At 45.2% G+C, this 17,451-nt stretch overlaps 3 protein-coding genes across 15 annotated transcripts in view; 2 read left to right on the plus strand and 1 right to left on the minus strand.

Annotated features, from left to right (window-relative positions):
• Positions 1-699: 699 nt before the first annotated feature.
• On the minus strand, positions 700-9,316 carry cdk8 (cyclin-dependent kinase 8). Of its 5 annotated transcripts, XM_054766048.1 has the most exons (14): positions 8,788-8,903; positions 7,116-8,632; positions 6,863-6,938; positions 6,036-6,146; positions 5,180-5,320; positions 4,737-4,794; positions 4,531-4,662; positions 4,313-4,456; positions 2,793-2,862; positions 2,642-2,714; positions 2,422-2,519; positions 2,257-2,344; positions 1,980-2,141; positions 700-1,548 (listed from the first exon to the last, which is right to left on the minus strand). In XM_054766048.1, exons 2-14 carry the CDS (start codon positions 7,316-7,318, stop codon positions 1,423-1,425), a joined length of 1,482 nt encoding a protein of 493 aa, XP_054622023.1. In that variant the 5' UTR covers positions 7,319-8,632; positions 8,788-8,903; the 3' UTR covers positions 700-1,422. The 5 variants fall into 5 exon arrangements, with proteins under 5 accessions (XP_054622023.1, XP_054622025.1, XP_054622027.1 ...); XM_054766050.1 differs by lacking the exon at positions 7,116-8,632 and having other exon boundaries at positions 8,788-9,316; XM_054766052.1 differs by lacking the exon at positions 7,116-8,632 and having other exon boundaries at positions 2,266-2,344; positions 8,788-9,308.
• A 311-nt stretch (positions 9,317-9,627) lies between these two features.
• On the plus strand, positions 9,628-14,386 carry rnf6 (ring finger protein (C3H2C3 type) 6). 3 transcript variants are annotated; one of them, XM_054766046.1, is made up of 4 exons: positions 9,628-9,710; positions 10,582-10,737; positions 10,934-11,089; positions 11,176-14,386. In XM_054766046.1, exons 2-4 carry the CDS (start codon positions 10,590-10,592, stop codon positions 12,996-12,998), a joined length of 2,127 nt encoding a protein of 708 aa, XP_054622021.1. In that variant the 5' UTR covers positions 9,628-9,710; positions 10,582-10,589; the 3' UTR covers positions 12,999-14,386. The 3 variants fall into 3 exon arrangements, with proteins under 3 accessions (XP_054622021.1, XP_054622020.1, XP_054622019.1); XM_054766045.1 differs by lacking the exon at positions 9,628-9,710 and adding an exon at positions 9,720-10,287 and having other exon boundaries at positions 10,937-11,089; XM_054766044.1 differs by lacking the exon at positions 9,628-9,710 and adding an exon at positions 9,721-10,287.
• Positions 14,387-14,887: 501 nt separating this feature from the next.
• Positions 14,888-17,451, plus strand: part of atp8a2 (ATPase phospholipid transporting 8A2) — a 47,444-nt gene continuing 44,880 nt past the window's right edge. For 6 of the 7 annotated variants that reach the window (XR_008567311.1, XM_054765043.1, XM_054765042.1 and 3 more), the window contains exon 1: positions 14,889-15,160. Coding sequence is in view for 6 of the 7 variants with exons in the window: in XM_054765043.1 (XP_054621018.1) it covers positions 15,118-15,160 (43 nt within the window). In the remaining variant the exon portion in view is untranslated. Of the gene's footprint in view, positions 15,161-17,451 lie in introns of all 7 variants that reach the window. The other variant, XM_054765045.1, reaches the window with a different exon arrangement.

A 17,451-nucleotide genomic window follows, 5' to 3' on the forward strand; every position in this document is an offset into this window, starting at 1 on the left:
GATGTTGAGGCTGAGCTGAGACGTTATTAGTTGATTGTATAACAGACTGAAATAGCTGGGACAGCATTCTGTAGAAAAATATTCACCCCATAGGATTACTATGCTACGTAAACAGATCAGGTGTGTTTAAATTAGAAAATCAGTGAAAGGCTGCATAATATTTTCTGAATAATTGCTGAATTAAAAAGAATTATCACCAATGCATTTTCTTTAATGGTCGTCCTCATTAGGGTCACAGGTGAGCTGGAGCCTATCCCAGCTGAATTTTAGGGTGAGAGGCGGGGTATACCCTGGACTGGTCGTCAGTCGATCACAGGGAACACAGCATGTTCATTCACACCAATGGACAATTTAAGTCTCCAATTAGCAAATATGTATGTTTTTGGGGTGGGAGGAAGAGGGAGTGCCTGGAGAAAAACCCAAGCAACTTCAACTTTGGGGAAAAAAACAAGCAGAAATGTTACTCTGCCTTGAATGAATGTGACTACAATAATAATGTGCAGTTATGGCATTTATAGTCAGATTATTTTAAACTGTAATAGTTTATAATGCTGGATGCACATGCAAACATCAAAAATGTCCTCTTTGTTATTGTGATTTCATGTGACATGACTTGCCTTCATGGCTCAGAGGAGTCAGACTGAAAGCCACCCTTGCACAGAAGAGATAAGAGTGTTTCCACAACAGTTGTTGACTGGTTCCACTTTTATTGTCAGGATACTTGCGTCATGTAAAATATCTCCATACAATACAGTACAATGCATTTCCATCTGCCATCCTCCATGCGACTGGTTGCTTTCATCATCGTGTTTGTAAGGCTTGCCCACAGCATAAGCTGCTTCGCCATAATTGCCATGAAAAGGGATTAAATTAAAAATGACTAAAAAAAAAAAATCATTTTCTTCTTTTGTCCTTTCTCAACAACACGGTTGCGTCCCAGCATGCTTCCACTGCAGTTCAGTCCTCGGCTGGGGGGCGGGGCATACAAAGAAAAAGACAGACAGAGAGACAAACAGTACGACAGACGGACATGGAATCTGTCAATGCTGGCAGTCAAATAGCAGCTTTTTCAGTCTCATCCAAGCTTTGACAGTGAGAGGGCTACTGGCTAGGGCGGTGCGTAGGCCGGAGGACTCTTCTCATCCCCCGTCCCTGTGTTTATCACTCATTGGATTGTTGCTATGTAGCAGTGCTGCTAACACTTGTGCTCTGCTGCACTCTATATCTTGAAGCAGCAAAGAGGGGTGCCCCCTGTGGGGCTGTGGTGGTGGGGGGGCGTTGTCGTCCCCTCATCTCTCAGTACATTCTTTCAAAAGGGAGTAATGAGGGTATATGTTATGAGGGAGGCGGCAGGGGCGGGGGCGCAGCATGTGTGTTATGTGTGGGTTTTTTTTTGTTGAGAGAGCTGACATGTGGCCATTTTCAGTAGCGGTGGGTCTGGTGTGAGTACTGCGGAGGCTGTTGGGAGGTAGAGGAGTATCCCATGCTGCTTTGGGGCAGTGATGTGCTTGGTCCAGGGTTCTGGTAGGCAGCATGTGGATTGGAGCGCTGCAGAGATCAACGTTATTATTATTATTATTATCATTATCATCATCATAAACAAACTGCGCAATTATTAGTTTTTTGTGGGGCAAGGGGTGTCCTGCACCACATGTACTTACACGCTAATGCATACATGCAAAACAACATACTACTCTAACCGAAAACAAATCCATTGTAGTTTTGTTTGTTTGTTTATTTGGATCCCCATTAGTGGCAGCAGAGGCTGCTGCTATTATTCCAAAAAAAAAGAGGTAAAGATGCTTGAAGAAAACATCTCAGCTTTTAGGTTATAGGTGACAAAGCAAACCGTTCGTAGCGTAATATCTTTTTTTGAACATGGCTGTAAAATGCATTTCCCAGACCTCTTCCTCTTCCTGCATACACGATTTAAAGGTCAATTCCAAGAGCAGCAAGCAGGTGAGAGAAAGAGACGCTACCTGGTAGTCTGAGGTCATGATGAGGCCACCTGAGGTAGTGGTGGGCGGGACAACTCGCACTTTCTTCAGAGGCGGGCCCTGGGCGTGGCTGTTGTCGGGGTTGCCGGTGTGCCCCGCCCCATTTGTGTGGTTGTTTCCCTGCTGCTGCTGCTGCTGGTTCTTCTGCAGGTTGGCACAAACAAGCACAATTATTTGGCAATCATAGTGGCCAACAGATGAACATACACACACACACGCTCTCAAGTCCTACTGCATTTAATAAGAAGTAAATACATTCCTGTCTTACTTTGTCTGCCTTGTCGTCCGGCTCCTCCTCTGTCAGAAATTCCCTCTTGGGGTAAGGAATCTGACAGCCTGCAAACACACTGGAGAAAAAACCCCCACAAAAACTTGATATCATGGGTCCAAGTAGCAGCAAAAGATGCTTACAAAAGATGCTTACTCTGAAGTGGGCAGCGGCTCTTCCAAAAAGTAGGGGTCCTGCATTGCCTGCTCGGATGTGATTCTACGGATGGGGTCCATGGTCAGTAGCTTCTGCAGCTGTAGTTCAATGCATCACGTTAAATAAAAATCAAGAGACATTATGGAACATCACATGATTACACAATCCAACAGGAGCAGGAAGAAGCAGATGCCTTAGCCATTTGTGAATTTTCACTCACCAAATGGAATGCTTTGCTGTCTGGCTTGACTTTGTGTTTCTCCATGTACTTTATAAGGCTGCAGTTTGTGTATCTGAAAGCAGATGAGCATAGCATCGGGTGTTCAAACTGCTTTAGATGTTGAACAAAAGTGGGGCTCAGCGAGACTCACGTGTTCCTTCTAAAGTCTTTCATCAGCGTGGAGTGCTCAGGCATCTTTTTGATGTCCTCCCAGTCTTTATCTGTCAAATGAAGGGAAAACAAAATTACAGTGTGTTGCACCCACCTCTCCCTCTGTTATTCATCTTGTCGGGTCTGGATTAGCAGTTTTTGCTAATGCTTTGCTGTTTGTGTGGAACATCCTGCTGCCAGCAGGACCATTCACACCAAATGTACCTCTATTCCAATACAAGTAAAAGTGGGAAAACAAAATCCTTCATGCTGACTGGAGGATTACGCAACAAGAGAAGATGGAGGAGAGAAAAGACTGAGGCAGCTTCACTGAACTGGAAAAGATAGGCCGAAATGAAATGTTGCTCCCCGCCCGTAAGTAGACGTTTCTGTGTTGTTGTCCCAAAGTGTCAGCTCTCAAACCACATTACTGACAATGGCCCAGGGTTTCCCACAGGACTGCAATCTATCTGTGGTGGTGGATTGGAGTGGGATGGTCCAATAGGGGGGCAAAAAAGGAGCACAACAAATAGGCTTAGAAATACAAACGACTGTTCTTGTGTTGCTTCTTTTTGGTTTTTTTATGTCACAAGCAAGACCGAGCCACATGTGAGTGCTTTTAGATTGGGAGGAGCGGGATCGTTGAGAAGATCGATACGTACTTTCATGTCAGTCTCTAAGTGTCCAATAAGACCAGAAAAGTCACTAGATTTGTCACTACTTTAAAAAAAAAAAAAAAAAAAAAAAAAAAGAATTTAGAGAGGTCTGAATACTTGCTAAATATATTACCAAGTCGGCAACGTCACTCCCTCCTACTACGTCTTCTTATTCTCTGGCAGTCCAGGTGTAAATGAGGTGGGTTAAGAAGTTAGAACAAGTTACAATGCACTGTACGGAGTTGGCACGACAAGCTACATTCACAGAAAGTCCCATTTTAATGTGTTTATCAGCGAGAGAGAACAGATGGCGCCAAATCTATTTGTGGCCGTCCAAATTTATTGTTGGCGGTCCACCAAAAATAAATGCCAAATGCATGGGAAACACTGATGGAGAAAGCAGGTAAATGATTTGTATTTCAGGGAACGTGATTGCACATCATGAACTTCATCCATCCATTTTCTCTACCGTTTAATCCTCATTAGAGTCGCGGGGGTATGCTCGAGCCTATCCCAGCTGACTTCGGGCGACAGCCAATCACAGGGTACATATAGACAAACAACCATTCACACTCACATTCATACCTATGGACAATTTAGAGTCGCCAATCAACCTCACCTGCATGTTTTTGGGAATGTGGGACCCGGAGAAAACCCACACGCACAGAAATGCCCAAGGGAGAATCGAACCCAGGTCTTCCCGATCTCCAGGCTGTTCCTGTGTTGGCCAACATGCTAACCACTAGACCACCGTGCGGCACAGACTGAACTTTAGTCAGTTAATTGGGGGTTGGATTGGACTCCTTAGTTGCCATGAATTCCTACTAGACAAATTTGACAGATAATAGACAGAGATTAGTCTCACCAGCAGGGAAGCCCATGACGTTGAAGATGCGATCAAGCTGGTCATGATGGTAAGGGTTACTGGTCTTGATGTCCTCCTGGCGACAGTGGAATATGGGCTCAGACGTCAGCAGCTCCGCAAAGATGCAGCCTATCGCCCAGATGTCTGAAAGAGGGCGCGAGAAAGAAGTCAAAGTCTGAAGACCAGCAGCAGGAGGAGCAGCAGGCGCTGTGACTCACCGATGGCTTTGGTGTAGTGCCGGGCCCCCAGCAGCAGCTCAGGCGCCCTGTACCAGAATGTGACGACCACCGGGTCGAGGTCGGCTAAAGGCTTCAGCGGTGAATTGAAGAGACGGGCAAAGCCCATGTCGGCTGCAGAGCAGATGTGCTGATGAGTTAACAACAGACATCAACCGAAGCAGTCAATGACTGGACAATTTACATACCTATCTTTACTCTACCCCTCTCTGGCCCTTCCCCCATCACTAAAATGTTAGCTGGTTTCTGAGGAGAAAAACAATAACAATTGCATCAGGGAGTGTAAAGGAACCAGAACATGTATTCTGTACAATGAAAGCTCTACATTGCTGACCTCTAGTGGACAAATCTATCCATAGCAGCCTAGCTTCAACTCATTTTTTTAAAGATTTGCGTAGTTTGAGGGTATTTTAAATGACAACATTCATAAGACTGTATTGAATCTTTTTCTGCATGATGATGATGATGCATCCTAATCTTGTTCATGCCACATCTGCGCACAACAACAAGTTATTTATGAACCATGAAAACACGTGCAGACGCAGTCACCCATGCACTCTTTTGTTTTTCCCTTTCCTTCTAACGAAAATACTTCATGCCCGTGCACCCGGCACTCCCCCAGTCGGCTTACGAGGTCTCTGTGCAGGACCCAGTTTGCGTGGAGGTAATGGATGCCATCCAGGATCTGGTAGAGCAGAGACTTGACCATCCCTCTGGGAAGCTGCAGTGGCTTCTTGTTGGCCTTGGAGGCTCTGTGGAACTTAATAATGTGCTGCAGCAAAGACAAAACAAAAAGCGTCAGGGCAGCAAACGAGTCGACTAAGAAGCATCTTGGTGTTCTTTTGTACGATGAAAAAAAACAACAACTTTAGACTACGTAAGATGAGTCATTCAATCTTTCTGGAGTATCTACTGCCATGGATGTGTAACAAAATAAGACAAACACAGTGTTTCCCCTAAGGATTACAATCTATTTGTTGGGATGGGGGACGTAATGGTCAAATTTACACAACTGGCCATAACGCATAAGCAAAAAGTAAAAAGCACAAAAAGCAAAACAAATACGTTTAGAACTTCAAATGACCTTTCTTGTGTGGCCTCTTTCTAGGTCACAAACAAGACAAGAGACACGAGCTGCCTGTGAGTGCTTTTAGATCCTCACTGTTTGCTGAGAAGAGCAATACCTGCTTTCATGTCAGTCTCCAAAGACTAAAAAAAAAAAAAAAGAGTATCTAGAGAGGTCTGATTACTTGCTAAATAAAATCACTAAATTGGAAACACTGATCCCTCCTGCCACATCTTCTGAATATCTGGCAGATCAGGTACGATCAGGTACAAAAAAGTCGCACCAAATCTATATGTGGTGATCCAAATGTATCTGTGGCTGCCATGTATAAATTAATGTATGGGAAACAGTGAAGCATACTGTTCAATGGATACCACTCTAGGCAAGTTATTGTGCATTGTGTGGTATACATGCAGCGTACCCAGAGGTCGTGCTCGGCGTAGTCAAACAGCAGCCACACTTTTCGGTCCGCGTGCGACAGGAAAACCTTCTGCAGTGAGATGACGTTGGGGTGCTTCAGCTCTCGCAGCAGCTGCAGTGAGACACAGGAAATAGGCAATCACTTGTTATCAGAGCCAAGCTGGACTGTTTTATTGTTCTGTCTTAGTGTGGCCAACTTCTTCTTACACTCGCGTGGCCTTCAAGAAAGTTAAGCGGCATGGAATCAACTGCTAAAGCTAGCTGTTAGCTGATACTTGAGTCATGAGCTGATACATGAGTCAAATGTGTTTACATTGGTGGTGAAGTTCTTTGCGCGCTTGTTCGATAGTCAAAAACGTTCATCAGAATGGCTAAGCTGATACATGTGTCATCAAAAATAATTAAATCATTGCTTAACTTCTTTTTACACTTGTACGGAAGTGAAGAAAGTTCATCGGAATGGGATGGATTGCCAATGCTAGCTGTGAGCTGATGCACGCGTCATCACTCATTATCAAATGCACTTACATCAGAGGTCAACTTTTTTCACACTGGTACAATAGTAAATTAAGTCCTTCTCATTCATCATTTGCGTTAAAGAGAGTGTTTTATATTTTCATTAGAGTGGTTAGCTTGTATTTACATTAAGAATGTTAAAATGTAAAACCCTAAAACCCTGCCTAGACAGTTAATAAAAGGTTTTCTTCCTATGGTTTTGAAATCCCCGCTGTGTCCCTCAGCAAACGGTGTTGGGTCTGTCAGGTCTGACCAAACAACTTAAGAATGGTGCAAAGCTGTTAAAACGTGAGCAGTGATGGAGCATCTTACGGCAATCTCTCTGCAGGCTGACATGGAGATGCCGGTGCCTTCAATCTGCTTGAGGGCGTAGTCCTTATCATCTTTCCTACAAACACACAGGAGAGGCTGAGTAACATCAACATCAGACCAGCCCCCCTGAGAGTGGTCTGCATGGGACCATAAAGGGAATAAGGGGGTGGTGGGATGGCACTTGGCAGCTGGCATGGGTACTCTGATGGGAAGCAGAGTTTCATTACCTCCAGATTTGTGTAATCAAGCTCACCTCTGAGGCTGGCTACAACAGAGCGGGGGAGGAAGAGGGCCTTGTCTGGCAGCTGGCGAGAGGGAATGACTCTTCACTTGAATGAATTGGCCGCGACCCCTCCCCTCTGTGTTGCCTAAATCATCCCTTATAAACCCAGGCTTTGTGCCTCCTCCTCGGGCCGCTTCCGACTGCTGCAGCACAAACGAGCTGGCCCGTCGCATACACAACAACAGACCTTATAACTGAACACCAAAAAGATTTAAAACGCTCATTTGTGCCGTTTTAAGACTGCTTACATGCAACACATTAAGGATGCACCATTCTGCAAAAAATGTGAATCATGACTTTCTTGCTTTGAATAGAGATTCTGATTCTCTGGGAAGATTTTTTCCTCATGCACCATTTTCACAGCCATGGACTGACTTTCATTTTTTTAAATCAGCTTTTTATCATTATTATTAGACTCCTCATTGTCTTGTTCTGCTTTAAAGAAAAGTGGCTTTCCTATCAGGAGGTCCCGGAAGGGAATAAAAACACAAAATAATCCATCCAGTCAAAAACATAGCAATGCATGCATGCACGTAATAAAGACAAGTCAAAAGAAAAGTTGGTTAATTAATGTGACTTGCGCTTGCTGACCAGAGCAATGGAGCCAACTTGCACTGGGCGGCAAAGCGTGTCGGTCGTCATACCAACGACAGCAAGTCCTTGGGTAAAATGGCAGCGTTTGTTTGTCAATAATTAGAAATTAGATTGCATGTTTGTGTGAATACAAATCGCAATTTTTTCCGACACATGCCGATTGGGATGTGGCTGGAGACCAATGAGCTAAGTGGAAAACACACACTTCCATATATTTAAATGCTGCCTAAAACAACACAAAAACAAGGTGTGATTAGAACTGAAAGATGAAGAGAACAAAAACATATGCATCATTGTTACACTTGAATGATTACTGAATTACCCAAAAAAAGGGTTCACAAAGGCTTATTGTGATTAAAGAAAAACCCTAAAGAAACGTTCCCAAGGCTGTCCACGGTGGCTGGGCAAAACACAGCGTCAGAAGGTCAAAGGTGTGAATCTCCCTTTGGGCATCTCTGTGTGTAGTTTGCATGTTCTCCACATGCTAGTGTGGGTTTTCTCCAGGTACTCTGCTTCCTCCCAAACCCCAAAAGCATGCATGTTAGGCTAAATAGTCATTAGGTATGAATATTTTTGAACATTGGAATGTATGTGTCAGCTGGGATAGGCTCCAGATTATCCATGACAAGCTCTATAAAAAATGAATGAATGGATGTCTTATTGTGATTGGCAGCAGTTGGCCCATATTTATCGACAAAAGATATGCAAAATATTAGATTAGTTGAATGACGTTTCTGGCATATTGTTTTTCTTATCTAGGGAGAACCTTGCATATAGCTCATGTGTTGGATCTTGTCATTGACAAAGTCGCCTCTGCTTTCCCTTCAAAATTGACATGCTCAAGCTTAAGTGCAAGTTGTCAACCAGTCGTCAGTGCCTTTAAACGTGACGAGCTGCACAAACACACACAAACAAACCTACAGATTTAATGCACATCGTAGTATTTTTCTGTGTCTACAAAAGCATCCGGCAAAGCACCTGTCAGTGTCAAAAGACAGCATTTTTGACGTGTACTTCACTGCGAGGCCTTTCTGGTCCTTGAACTCACCCATCTTTTCTCTTCGCCTTGTAAACATGCCCGTAAGTGCCTCTGCCCACTTTACATCCTTCGTACTCAAACAGGTCCTCCACACGCTCTCGTTCGCCGGTCAACTTCACCTTGAAATCATAGTCCATCTTTTCAAGCGCTGTTTGGGCCTCAAACGTGTCGTCTCCTTTCTTCTCGTTGAAAGCGTCGCTTTGGGAGGCAACTAGGCTAGTACTCCGATGAGCTCGGTTCGGTAATTCAGCTAGTTGCCTTCCCCCAGCGTGGCCCTTTCTTTCCTCAGCCCAGCGTCCACATCGAGCTCCCTTGGAAAAATTGATGTCGCCGGCGGAGGATGTGTGGTGCTCGGATGGACCAGGTGAGAAATAAGCGTGGAGTTTTGTTATTGCTTTCTCTTGTTACTGCGTTCCTCTCAGCCGGTATCTGCTCCAAAGAGACGCACTTTACTCTGGAACGACGTCGTATTCCAGCGCGGCACTGTCGTAAAGTGTCGTAAAAAACTGCCTCGCAGTAGCGAAAGCGTGGAACGTGGAAGATATTATTCGCTCAAAATAAAACCACGATGTTCATTTGTAGAGTATATCAAAGTTAAGTATAGAAGTACACCTAAATTACATGTATTTGTTTGGATTTTGTGATGAAACATTCGGTTACAAAATTGACAACACATAGCACTTAACTTTTAACCCTTTAACTGGAAGAATTAAACCAAATCTAAAGTATAACACTGAGGCGTTAGTTAATTTATTTAACATAATATAACATAATTGTAAATTTGTTGTTGCGTTTTCTGACACAGGACCTAAGCCAAACAATCGTATCTGTTTCCACACGGACCGTTTAGGCGTAACACCACTGGTCCCATCTTGGGTAGAGCGAGAGAAGGAAAACGAAGGAAATCGTCCATATTACAGCTGCTCTATCGGGTACTACGTCTTTTCTGTGACATTGTCATCTCATTTAAATCCATCCTGATGCTTGGCTTTATCGACCTTGCATGTTGACTTAGTGATACAACTCTTTATCTGATTTATATGTAGGTAATTATTCAAATTGGGTCGTCCGCGAGTCGGCTAACCGCTGCTATTCGCTATCGTCACTTGCGCTAACTAGCTAGTACTCCGCTAGCAACTAAGGCGTTGCGCATTCAAAATAGCTCGGTGTGCCATTGTGGTGTCGGCGAAATGTATTGTAAATCTGGCGGCGGCGACGGCACACTTTACCATCGTCATAGTCTTGTAACACTTATGAAAAGCGAATTCTTTTGTCTTTGCCTTCGTTTACATGGAGACTGTCCTTTTCGCTTCGCCCCACCTCTGCTGACCGCGATTGGACGCTTGGCTCGTCGCTCATTTCTAACCGGCCGATGATTGGCTGTTGCCCAACGAGGACAACGCCACTTTAGTTTGCTTTATCGCCTTGTCTTCAACGTGGCCTTCCTTAGCATTTGTCAAAACATGGCTACGAACAAATAATATCAACGGCCACGACGAATGCGTCGATGTGAGGATGTCTTTTAACTGTTGTTTCAGCTCATTATGATGTGTTAAACTCCGGGCTAAACACTAGCAACGTTAACAAGATTACTGAAGGTGGTGTCAGTCTGCTGCCTGTGCCTGTTGAGGGAAAATGGACGACGCCACAGCTGACAGTTTAGCTGTTTATAGTTAAGGCAAACTGACAATTATTGCTTGCATTGCGTCATGAACCTCCATGTGTCCTTGAGTATTCATTAAACCTGTGCACACTAGCTTTTATAATTATGGACAATGACACTGCTCTGGTCTGTTTTACCAGCACTGTTCATGGTGATGGACCCTCCTGGGGGGGGAGACGAGCGTCGGAGACAGGCAGAGCGTCTTCGAAGGGAGGAGGCGTATTATCATTTTATCAATGAGCTGAGCGAGGAGGAGTATCGACTCATGAGAGACAGCAATCTGCTGGGTACCCCTGGTGAGGAGGGACACTTTGATTGGGGATGTCGTATGATGTATGAAAAAACATGTGCAAGCTAAGCAAATGCAAGGAAGGTGCTTTTGCTTGGTAACATACTGATATTATTAAAAGACGTCAGAAGCACAACAAAGGATAATTATTGAAGCTGCTGCTTTCCAGTATTTTTAGCTTGTGCATACCAATTTTCATACAGGAGAGGTGACTGCCGAAGAGCTCCAGCAGCGCCTTGATGGAGCAAAGGAGCGCGAGTCATCTCAGCCCAGCACAGTGCAACGCTTGCCGGCTGCAGACCCGGTAGAGCAGCAGGGCGGCAGTGGAGAGGAAAGGGGGTCTGGCGGGAGACGAGGAGGTAGAATATCTTTGTGATGATGATTAAGTTCAAAAAGGTTATCGAAATTGGGTGGAATTGCTTAGTCTTAAACATACTCTTGGCAGGGACCCACGGAGAACCTGGGGCAGAGACCTCCAATGGAGACTCCTTACTGGAGTGGCTGAACACGTTCAGGCGCACTGGGAACGCCACCCGCAGCGGGCAGAGCGGCAACCAGACGTGGCGCGCCGTTAGCAGGACGAACCCTAACAGCGGGGAGTTTCGCTTCAGCCTGGAGATCAACATAAACCACGACCAGTCCGAAGCGGGGGAGCACAGTGACACTTTGGACTCGGCTGAGCAGCCCCCCGCTGCTCCAAGTACACCTCCCAACCGAACAGCTTCCTCCGCCTCCCGCCCGTCAAGCACGCCTCGGCCGTCTCCTTACCCCTCCCCTCGACCTGCCCTCAGCAGGAGGATGCAGACACGCCGCACACGCAGCAGCACTAGCACTCTTTCCATGGGCCCCACTGCACTTACTGCTCTTGTGGGACCTCCAGCTCAGAGGAGAGGAGCCGCCATGCACTCTTTAGTACCGCCTCCCACTGTTGCCCCCCATGCTGACCAGTCAGCACCTTCTCCACATCAAGCCCCCAATTCCGAATTGGAGCAGGGCCGCGATGACGTGACCTTATCCCTGAACTGCCCCCGTGTGTCGACCCAGACTGGGTCTCAGGGCCCCGCGGTGGAGCAGGAATCACGCAGGACTCGATCGCGTGGACGATTGCGCAGGGCCGCAGCAGGGAGCTTAGTCCCACCCCGCAGCTCAAGGCGAAGTCGCTCTCCCTTACACGGGAGCCTCGTCACTACCCCGGTGTCAAGCGGTGGTATCAGTGGCTCAAGCATCCACATTGTCGACACAGGAAGCGGCACCAGCTCTGTCTCCATGGAGACTGGGGAGGCTGTAGCAGAACCTGCTGCTGAAACGGAGCCAACTGTTGAGACTAGTGAGCGTGAGAATGAATCACATTTAACTGCATCAGGAGCTTCATCAGTCCGCCGGCACCCTACCATCATGCTAGACCTGCAGGTGAGGAGGATCCGACCCGGCGAAAACAGAGACCGGGACAGCATTGCCAGCAGAACGCGCTCTCGAGCCCGTGTTGCTGAGAACACAGTCACTTTTGAAAGCGACAGCGGTGGATTTCGACGCACCATCTCCAGGTCGGAGCGAGCGGGGATCCGCACCTATGTGAGCACTATTCGGATCCCGCTGCGGCGCATCAGTGAGACCGGCCTGGGGGAACCCAACTCAACTGCACTGCGCTCTATTCTGCGCCAGATCATGACCGGATTTGGAGAGTTGAGCTCCCTCATGGAGACGGAGGCAGATTCTGAAAATGTGTCGCCAAGCCACATGGATGTTAGCTTGACGAATAGCAGCGCTACTCCAGCTGGACGTTTGTACACCCATGAGAACACATCTGGTCAGGTGGGCTCAGGTGGACTTGATCCAGAGAGGGTGGGGCCAGAGGGCACTGAGGAGGAGCAGGGTGGTCAGGCCAGGCTTGTGGGAGGACCAGTTAGTGCCACAGAGGGCCGGCCCACCAGCAGAGACACTAACAATCTCGTAGAAAACGGCACTCTTCCCATCTTGCGGCTAGCACAGTTCTTCTTGTTGAACGATGAAGAGGAGGATGAGCACCCTCGCGGCCTAACCAAAGAGCAGATTGACAATTTGGCCACACGCTCTTACGGCCAGGCCAGCTTGGAAGGAGAGGCGGGCCGCGCGTGCAGTGTTTGCATCAACGACTACGCCCAGGGCAACAAGCTGCGCCGCCTGCCCTGCTCGCACGAGTTCCACATCCACTGCATTGACCGCTGGCTCTCCGAGAACAACACCTGCCCCATCTGCAGGCAGCCCATACTGGCAGCGCACCAAGACTGAGCAGACCCAAGTGGACTTTGCATGTACATAGTGCTCTCATCCGTTCTCATAGTTTTAACGTCATACAAAGAAATGATTTAGGGGACGGCGCTAGGGGCGGGGTTTCAGAACTCTTCTGGTTTTGAAAGCAGATCATTAAACTAAAACATTCATGCTGAAACAAGGATAGTAGTTGTCAGCAAACTGTTGCAGTGAAATGTACTACGCTTCGTTCACACTTTGAATTGGACTGCCCTTAGATCCACAAAGGCGCCTGTATCAAACAAAATTATTGGTCATGATTTCCCCGTTTTCTGCTGTTATATCAACACAGTCTGGTGTTTAGGCTGCGTGTAGCGTTCACTTTACGTTTGATAAATTGGCCCATTGCGTATTTATTTACCCAAACCAAACCTGTTAAGTGTGAACACGCCATAAAAGAGTGTACAGTGGGTAACTCCAATTAATTTTTAATAAACTAATTTCACAAGCACAGTCTAGTTTCAGAATGCTTAATCAGAGTTACAACTAGCCAGTGACTTCAATTAACAAAATGTTATTTTTGTAGCCTCTGATTTCAGCATTGTTATATTTCCTCTGAATGCTGATGAGATTTTTGAGCTGCTGCGGATAGTTTCCTGAAGTCTCCCATGCTGCTCTACAGAAATTACTTTTAGATTGGATTTGTTGTGTAGGCTGTAAATACCCTACCACACTTTGTAGGACACTTCATGAGTGGAAACGGAAAATCAAAACGCTGTACTCCATTTTAAAGTGTCCTTTTATTGCTTTAAATGTGTTGTTCTATGGGCATGTGTATGAGTTATGTATTTAAATTGTCTACTAAATCCAGTATTCTTTATTAAGTTCTCTCCACACATGCAGAAGGCACGTGATAATCAGGAATTTAGAGTTGTGCAATACACAAATGTATTCATGTTTTATTGTTTTCGTTGTTTGGCTGTTTGATGGCTGTTGACATTGTGATGCCTGATGATCATCTTCGCTCTCAAACAAGTCTCGCAAACCTTCAATTCAGCGCTTACAGATCCGGTACCGTCTCAAATAGACGTGACAAGATTGTGTTGCAAATGTAACCCGTAGCGATTATGCATCATGAGGTAGGTGTGACAATGGAAGATGTTATTGACACATAAAATGAAGTACTCTGTGGTTGAATTATGTGTGAGTGGTCCGCAGAATGTTGCTGTTCAGGGAAGTTCCACCACAGACTTGACAGGGCCAGTGCCTATTCACTTTCTATTACATGATCAAGGTGGAAACTGAAACCATGAATGTGTATTATGCTCCTCTGTGATACTGACTTTTTTTTCCCCATGTGCAGATAATAATTTCCTAGCTCTCCTCGACAACACAATAAAACGCAGCTTACCGAGCGATGTGTGTTTGTGTCAGTGATTACATTTTCACGCATTATTCCACGTGAAAGATGGGTGGCATGCACCTGACAGGAAGGAAGACAGTGTAGTAGAAAGTAAGGGTTTAACATTGATACCAATGGTAGTATCCGTATCTGATAAATGCTGGGTGATGAGTGTGATAGTTTTCTTCTGTTTATTTTAATTTATTTACAAACGTATTAAAATCAAATAGTCAACAAAACAAAATATCAATGACATTTCTCCAGCAACACGGTCAAGAAATCAAATAAATATGTAAAGCCGGATAGTTAGCTAGGAGAAAACGTGATATTTAAGCTTCAAAGTAAAAGCTTTTACGTCATGTATCTGTTAATGCTGTCCTTCAGGATGTATATATTAGACTAATTTACAATGTGTGTTAGTGTTATATTACAAAGAAATCACAAAAAGTCTATGAGATTAACGAGATCAGCCTAAACGTGAGAATAGGTTGTCTTACTTTGAAATACGAAAGAACACTGGAACTAGCTTGCGAAGCTAACTAACGCAGCACTTGCTGCTGTGTGCAGCCGCCATCCTCCTCCGCACTACCTCCACTGCCTTCGCGGTCAGACCAAACATGATCCCCCGTCAGGAGCGGCAGCGCCGGCCGCTTCCTGGGGCGACCATCCTCCTTCTGTTCCTCTTCTTCTTCCTCCTCGGCTCTGCGGGCGAGTCTTGAGCATGTCACCGCTCCTGCCTGCTCGTCCCAGCTCAAGATGTATTTCAACCGGAGAGCCAAGAAGATACACAGCGAGGGAGGTAAGGTGCACATCAAACGTTTGTTTTAAATGTCATATGTCGCCTTCCGTTGCGGTTGCCGAGGTGTCAAAAAGCGGTTCGTTGACATCCACAAGGAGGCCTGAGGGCATGGCGGCCTTGCCGGATGATGTGCTAGGCATACTAACGCTGTGGTCCAGCCAGGACTGCGGCATGTTTGTGTTGATGTTAGCTGTGACTGTGGCTGCATCCATCTGCTCTATGAGTGCAATAATGCCGAGAAGGTGGTGATGTTCATTAGGTCTAATGACCTCACATTGGAGGTGTGTACCTTGTTTTGCTGTAAGGTCAGCTACTCAGCATCTTAGCATCATTCAAGTGAGCTTTGATGTTCTTACATGGCTTCTTTTTCTATAGTAACTACTCCTTCCAAATATCCATGCATACGAGATGACTTGCTCATATATGACCGTTATCTTTGGAGGCAAGTGTCCAGAGACAAGATTTGTCCAGCAGTTTGAGAACAGCCTATTACCCTGCCGACTTAAAAGTCACATGACCGTCTAAAGAGGTACTTATATTAGTCCAGTGTGGCGTCCAAGCTTTAAAAACACCTTACAGGGAACTCATTTTTACTTGAATAGGTGTTAGCTTGGGAACCAAATATGGTTCCTTGCTCTGTCTAGAAGGGCTCTGCAGCTGCGTCCTTGCTCTGTCATGCGTATACAAGCTGTTTCCCTCATAACAAACTGTTAAGATAGTATGGTTACATAATGAAAAGGTGTCTAATTAAAGGCAGCACAGGATGGCAGCCCACCACACTGCAGAGTGGATTGTCCTGGAAGGGAGCAGAATGTGTTGGTCTCACCCGGGGCGGGGGCTTTTATTTAAATAGCGTGAGCCTGTTGTGTGGCTGCATGCCGCTTGCAGCTTCCAGAAATAGAAAGCAGGGCAAATTATTAGCAGAGAGGAGCGAGGAGCTTCTGCTCAGAGATTCCCATGTTTATATTATGAAGCCAGGGATGCTCAAAGTCCTGGCTACAGTTCATTTTCAGCACAGTGTATTTTAGCTTTACACAGGCCAGCTTCGATGTTCTCATACATTCTCTGTTTTTTAACCTTAGTTTTTGCGCAGTAAATGTTGATGTTATGTCTTACCAGCCTCAAACGTGTGGAGAACCCTGAAAAAGATGCACAGAGTAGTCGTGTGTGTTTCTCTGTTCTCCAGGGTGCCTGTAATCTCTCGGGAGCTTGACCTCTTGATTCTTTGCTCCAATTCTCGCCACCACATGTTTGCAATGACGTCCGCAGCGAGGCCGAGCTGTACGTCAACCCAAGTGTATATTTTCAATTTCATTTTAATTATGACTAGTGTCACTTTTAGTACACAGAGTATGCAGACCTTTTACCCAATGAAAACATTTCCACATGCTGTAAGGCAGGGGTGTCCAAACCTTTTGCACCGAGGGCTGCATAGCTGCTATTTTTAATACTGTAAAAAATAGACTAAAACCAATCCAATATGCTCAGAACCTATATATAGGTGCTTCTCTACCAATTAGAATATCTTTCAGTGTTTCCCACAGGACTACAATCGCGGCATCGATGAAGTCATCGTTAAATTTGCATAACTGGTCATGATGCAAAACTCCAGCCAGAATGCCAGAATTTTCAAAAATTTCGACTCAGTGTTTGTTTGTAGACAGGTAAAATTAAGCTTTTTCAGTTGTGTAATAAGAAATGTGCGACATTATCTTATTTTTTAAAACCGTATTTAGCAACAGAACATGACGTTATTGACTTCCGCATGTTGTTTCATTTCATTTCATAGATTGACTACATGCAGAGTGAAATATGTGTTATTAATTTTGATGATTATAGCTTACAGCTAATAAAAATATAGTCTGAAACTAAATACATTTTTACAAAACATTACAATTTATTGAAATACACCTGTGGATACAGTCGCATGTAACAAAAAACACAGCCTGTCAGCTTTATGCTAATAGTATTGTAGTATTGTTAGCGAATAAAAACGTAGTCTGAAACTAAATAACTTCTTACAAAACATTCTAATTTATTGAAATGCACCTGTGGATACATTAGTATGTAACAAAAAAACACAGCCTGTCATCGTTATGTTAGTAGTATTGTAGTATTGTTAGTTGTTGTTGTGTGTGCGCGCGCGCGTGTTGTGGTAATGACGTCTGCCATGACACATGATGTCAGATCATATTTTATTGAGAGTCATGTGCTGCTTGGCCGGCTGTCAAACATCTGTGGTGGTTCGATAATAATATGATTGCCATGGCTGCGAAGTAACGGAACATGCC

The sequence above is a fragment of the Dunckerocampus dactyliophorus genome, chromosome 21 (genome assembly GCF_027744805.1).
Source record: "Dunckerocampus dactyliophorus isolate RoL2022-P2 chromosome 21, RoL_Ddac_1.1, whole genome shotgun sequence".
NCBI lineage: Eukaryota > Metazoa > Chordata > Actinopteri > Syngnathiformes > Syngnathidae > Dunckerocampus > Dunckerocampus dactyliophorus.